Consider the following 6348-nt stretch of genomic DNA (forward strand, 5'->3'; position numbering starts at 1 on the left):
ACACACACACACACACACACACACACACACACACCCCAAAGATAATTTGACTAACATAGAAGCATAGAAGTACATTATAATTGTTAATTATGTTCAGTGAGGATACAGTAGTGAACGTCTGTGTGTGTGCAGGGGTTAAATTGGGCCGGTTCCCGCCGGGTACAAGACCCGGCACCTATGATCCAAATGAGAGCCAGAAGGAGCTGAGACCTGGTATCTATGGTTATTTGAATTATCTAATGAAATATTGTTGCCCACATTTACATTTTCCACAGCCAACAACACGAGTAAACAACAGCTAAATCAGACAATCCCATAGTAGAATAGTTGACCTATTTAATTGTTCAACCTGACGCATTCTGAGAGAAAATAATATTCCTCTCGAGGCTTTCAAATTGCTATTGCTGCACAGGGAGATAAATATGCTTGCCCAGTCATTGTACAACATTCTTAATGCAGTCCTGATGAAACACACCTTTGAAATCAATTTTGATGGCCACTGAGCTTTCTAGTGTTATCAGGCTATACTTAATTCTCAAATCCAAGAAATTTGTAAGCCTAAAATGCACAATTTTAGAACCAGAGTGTTTAGAACCAGTGTTTAGAACCAGTGTTTAGAACCAGAATGTTTAGAACCAGTGTTTAGAACCAGTGTTTAGAACCAGAATGTTTAGAACCAGTGTTTAGAACCAGTGTTTAGAACCAGAATGTTTAGAACCAGAATGTTTAGAACCAGTGTTTAGAACCAGTGTTTAGAACAAGAATGTTTAGAACCAGAGTGTTTAGAACCAGTGTTTAGAACCAGTGTTTAGAACCAGAGTGTTTAGAACCAGTGTTTAGAACKAGAATGTTTAGAACCAGAATGTTTAGAACCAGAGTGTTTAACACCTGCATGGTTTATGCACGTTAGCGCTCGCCAATTGTGCCAGTGGCGTTGAAGGTATAGGGAAGACCGTAACAGGGATCAGGTGTAACAGGTACATTATATTCACAGTACATGATCTTTGGTTGGCTGAGTGCCAGTGGAATATTTGTTGTTGTTGTTGGGACAAGTCAGTAATATGTTTCTAACTAGCCTAATGTTTACACTTTAAAGTGTGTGATCTAGCCTGCCTGATAATATGGATCTATATGTTAGTGGGCTCATTTTGGGGGGATATGGTATTTTATGCCATTTTCTTTTCATTCATTTTGCAGTAGAATGTCCTTATAAAAAGTCAGCAGACCTGACCATCTCACACTTCTTCTATCCCTCAAAATGGTAGTATGCTATATGTCCATCTGGACACGCCCCCGAACTAATCCCAAATGAACCACTGTGTGGGCTTGTCTCACCTTGTCTACGTAGTTAGCCACCTCCAGCAGTTTCCTTTTCGTCCTATTTAAGTCCCCGCCGTGCTTCTGAAACTACACACACGCACACACACACAGTTACTGCCATGCTTGTAAAGTTTCACACAGGACGTGAGTCAGGGCAGCAGGATGACCTCAACCGTTCAGACACATCAGACAGCAATGAAGGATATTAGAACAGACCCTGTTAGATCTCATTAGAACAGACCCGTTAGATCTCATTAGACACAGAACCCTGTTAGATCTCATTAGAACCAGACCCTGTTAGATCTCATTAGAACAGACCTTTTAGACTCATTAGAACAGACCCTGTTAGATCTCATTGAAACAGACCCTGTTTTAGTCTCATTAGAACAGACCCTGTTAGATCTCATTAGAACAGACCCTGTTAGATCCCATTAGAACAGACCCTGTTAGATCTCATTAGAACAGACCTCGTTTAGATCTCATTAGAACAGACCTGTTAGATTCATTAGAACAGACCTGTTAGATCTCATTAAGAACAGACCCTGTTAGATCTCATTAGAACAGACCCTGTTTAGATCTCATTAGAACAGACCCTGTTAGATCTCATTAGAACAGACACCTGTTAGATCTCATTAGAACAGACCCCTGTTAGATCTCATTAGAACAGACCCTGTTTAGATCTCATTAGAACAGACCCTGTTAGATCTCATTAGAACAGAACCTGTTAGATTCATTAGAACAGACCCTGTTAGATCTCATTAGAACAGACCCTGTTAGATCTCATTAGAACAGACCCTGTTAGATCTCATTAGAAACAGACCCTGTTAGATCTCATTAGAACAGACCCTGTTAGATCTCATTAGAACAGACCCTGTTTAGATCTCATTAGAACAGACCCTGTTAGATCTCATTAGAACAGACCCTGTTAGATTCATTAGAACAGAACCTGTTAGATCTCATTAGACAGACCCTGTTAGATCTCATTAAGAACAGACCCTGTTAGATCTCATTAGAACAGACCCTGTTAGATCTCATTAGAACAGACCCTGTTAGATCTCATTAGAACAGACCCTGTTAGATCTCATTAGAACAGAACCTGTTAAGATCTCATTAGACAAGACCCTGTTAGATCTCATTAGACAGACCCTGTTAGATCTCATTAGAACAGACCCTGTTAGATCTCATTAGAACAGACCCTGTTAGATCCCATTAGAACAGACCCTGTTAGATCTCATTAGAACAGAACCCTGTTAGATCTCATTAGAACAGACCCTGTTAGATCTCATAGAACAGACCCTGTTAGATCTCATAGAAAGACCTGTAGATCTCATTAGAACAGACCCTGTTAGATCTCATTAGAACAGACCCTGTTAGATCCCATTAGAACAGACCCTGTTAGATCTCATTAGGGGGGAGTGGGGAGGATTAAGTATGACGATAGAGAGATGAAGGGATGGGGGGGGATGTAACAGAGTGATGGATGGTCTCCAGTTCAGTCTTTCCTTGGAGTATGAGTCACAGGTCAGAAGAGGAGATGGAGGTCATGCATCCTCTCACCGATACAACTGACTAACGGTCTGTCCTCTTACCTCAGCATGGTCAGCTACCAGCAGCAGCTCTACATACTTCATACTCTGGCCCACGTCTCTACGCTCCTGGAGAAATATCAGGACATAGTAGAGAACTTCATAGCCAACTATAACAGTGCATTATTACTTGTTATGAGCGCGCGCCACACACATGTACCCCTGTAATGTTTTATTATCAACTCATAGTATGTTATGCCTGTTTTCCATGGGACTTAAAATGGCTGATATTTCACTGATACAATGCAGCCCTCCCTATTCTCTGAAGAAGATAGTGGTGGTTCTCATATCAGACACCAACCAGTCTATCTGTCCCTCCTCCACTCACCCTTCCGCCCCACGGTGACATCATTCCCTGGATGAGGTCACCCAGCCCCTCCCCCTGGCCCTGGTTGCTATGGCGTTGCCCGCAGGTTCCGTTGGGCAAACGGAGGTTCTCGGCTCGGAACACGGCGTGAGGAGGCTGTGTATCCATGGTGACAGCAGGCAGGGGTTCTATCAGATAACTGACGCTGGTGTTCACCGTAATCAGTCCCCTAGGGAAACCGAGATCTGAATCACAACAGTTCCAGGCTAGAAAACAAACTAAAACTATTATAGCTGGGGAAAACATAGTGGTTTTTCAGTCTCTGGTTAAAGAGAGAATCCATCAAATAACTACTGAGAGAAGTTAGATATAGCAGAATGTAAAACTAGAAACAGCTGGGATTTACATGTCAGGTCTGAGACAACTAAATCCTGGCTGAACTGTATGTTGAACTGTGTATATAAATCCTTGATACCAGATGGATGGAGCAGAAAGAGAGAGAGAAGACAGACAGACAGACAGACAACAGAAGACAGACAGACAGACAACAGACAGACAGACAGACAGACAGGACAGACAGACAGACAGACAGACAGACAGACAGACAGACAGACAGACAGACAAGACAGACAGACAGGACAGACAGACAGACAGACAGACAGACAGACAGACAGACAGACAGACAGACAGACAGACAGACAGACAGACAAGACAGACAGACAGACAGACAGACAGACAGACAGACAGACAGACAGACGACGGAGGAGGAGGAGGAGGAGGAGGAGGAGAGATCCTCAGTGGGATTTCTGATGTTTCCACTCAGTCAGCTGGGACATATAGTGCTGTAGGTCTGTAGGCTTCCTGCTGTGTACCATTGGCTATGCTGCTGAAGCTTCTTCCCAATAGACACCAGCACATAGCAGGTTCTGGCTCAGTGAGGATTGTATCAGGGAGAGGCATCATACCAGGGATCGTGGGCGACCCTTCTCCAGATGCTTTCTACAGCTGCTTGTGTGTGTGCGTGCGTTGCACACTCTGAGCGCTATGCTGCGTTTGCAGTTCTGTCCAAGTGACATAGCAGGGAGAAGCATTCATCCATTCCTTTCCTGCAGATGTTCTGTCAATGTATGTGTCTGTTATTCTCCTATAACTGCCTTCTCTGTGAACCCGGCACGGAAACAACGGCACGGCTGGATCCCAACCTCTAAACTCTCCCTGATGCTGCTGGAGCCTCAATGACTTAACATGGAACCAATGACCTAGAAACACATACTCACTGCATATCTCACAATCAGTGCATGGCAATAAATACCATCTTTTCACCTGCTCTCCTATTGTGTTTGATTGAAATGACCGTGTGACAAATATATTCTGAATTGCCATTAAAATCAATGAATTCATCTTTGGAGTGCCTGTCTATTCCATGCAGTTAGTGATCACCAGCAGCAGATTACCGGTGGAAACGCTTACCTGAGACCTGAGCAGGTGCTGAGTGCTCACTGGACCCCTCCACACCCCGGACGTCACCATGGTAGAAACAGTGGCCCTGCAAAATGAGAGCGAGTTAAACAAACTCACATCATGCACTTTTCTTTTTGCAATGATGCACCTAAGATTTGAGAGCTTGGTTACCTGTCTCGGATCAGCCAACTCTTTGCTATTGACATCCAAAACAGAAAAGGCTGGTTTCATGAATACCCCCTATTGTAGATGCTTGGAACATCCCATTGAACTCACAGTGCTGGGTGGATGGAGGTCTGGCGGGAACCGCTGGACTGTACCATATCTCCTGATATCCGGGGGCCAATAACTGCCTGGAACATACGAAAGAGAGAGAGAACATGACCCCACTGAAAACAGTGCTGGTGAACAGAATACACTGTCAGCATAAAACAAAGGCAGCAGGGTGCTTCAGTCAGACAGAACAGAGAGAGGTAAAGGAAAGAGAACAGAGAGAGGGAAAGGGAAGAGAACAGAGGAAAGGGAAAGAGAACAGAGAGAGGTAAAGGGAAAGAGAACAGAGAGAGGTAAAGGGAAAGAGAACAGAGGTAAAGGGAAGAACAGGAGAGGTAAGAGGGAAAGAGAACAGAGAGAGGTAAAGGGAAAGAGAACAGAGAGAGGTAAAGGGAAAGAGAACAGAGAGAGGTAAAGGGAAAGAGAACAGAGAGAGGTAAAGGAAAGAGAACAGAGAGAGGTAAAGGGAAAGAGAAGATAACAGAGAGAGGGAAAGAAAGAAGATAACAGAGGTAAGGGAAGAGAACAGAGAGTAGGTAAAGGGAAAGAGAACAGAGAGAGGTAAAGGAAAGAGAACAGAGAGAGGTAAAGGGAAAGAAGAACAGAGGAGAGGTAAAGGAAAGAGAACAGAGAGAGGGAAAGAGAACAGAGAGAGGGAAAGGGAAAGAGAACAGAGAGAGGTAAAGGGAAAGAGAACAGAGAGAGGTAAATGGAAAGAGAACAGAGAGAGGTAAAGGGAAAGAGAAAGATAACAGAGAGAGGGAAAGGGAAAGATAACATTAGATGAGTGTGATAGAGAGAGTGAGACAGGAATAGAGAGACCGAGATTGAGCGAAGAAAAGTGAGAGAGGAAGAGGAAGAGTGAGAGAAGTATTGTATTCCTCTCCAGTGACACACAGCTCATGAAACATTCATGGTGACATTCTGAGCTACAAAGGGAAAGAGTGCCTCAAAGCATTACTGAGAGAGACAGAGAGATACAGACAGATACAGAGAGATACACAGAGAGACAGAGAGAGATACAGAGAGAGACAGATACAGAGATACAGACAGATACAGAGAGATACACAGAGAGACAGAGAGAGATACAGAGAGAGACAGATACAGAGAGAGATACAGAGAGATACAGAGACAGAGAGATACAGAGAGATACAGACAGATACACAGAGATACACAGAGAGACATAGAGAGAAACAGAGAGAGACGGATACAGGTAGAGATACAGAGACAGAGAGACACAGGGAGATACAAAAAGATACACAGAGATACACAGAGAGACAGAGAGAGAAACAGAGAGAGACAGATACAGAGAGAGATACAGAGATGCAGAGAGAGATACAGACAGAGAGAGACAGAGAGACAGAGATACAGAGAGATACAGAGAGAGAGAGAGAGATACAG

The 6348-nt window shown here is 43.7% G+C and overlaps 1 protein-coding gene across 1 annotated transcript in view; it reads right to left on the reverse strand.

Annotated features, from left to right (window-relative positions):
- The window catches only part of LOC112073473 (disintegrin and metalloproteinase domain-containing protein 19-like), a 15263-nt gene extending 10358 nt beyond the window's left edge, over positions 1–4905 (reverse strand). The window contains 6 exon segments of the mRNA XM_070440157.1: positions 1336–1407; positions 2910–2975; positions 3235–3442; positions 4684–4711; positions 4714–4759; positions 4846–4905. Coding sequence (XP_070296258.1) covers positions 1336–1407; positions 2910–2975; positions 3235–3442; positions 4684–4711; positions 4714–4759; positions 4846–4905 — 480 coding nt within the window.
- Positions 4906–6348: the final 1443 nt, after the last annotated feature.

This window comes from Salvelinus sp. IW2-2015, unplaced genomic scaffold, assembly GCF_002910315.2.
Source record: "Salvelinus sp. IW2-2015 unplaced genomic scaffold, ASM291031v2 Un_scaffold2273, whole genome shotgun sequence".
NCBI classification, from domain to species: Eukaryota; Metazoa; Chordata; class Actinopteri; order Salmoniformes; family Salmonidae; genus Salvelinus; species Salvelinus sp. IW2-2015.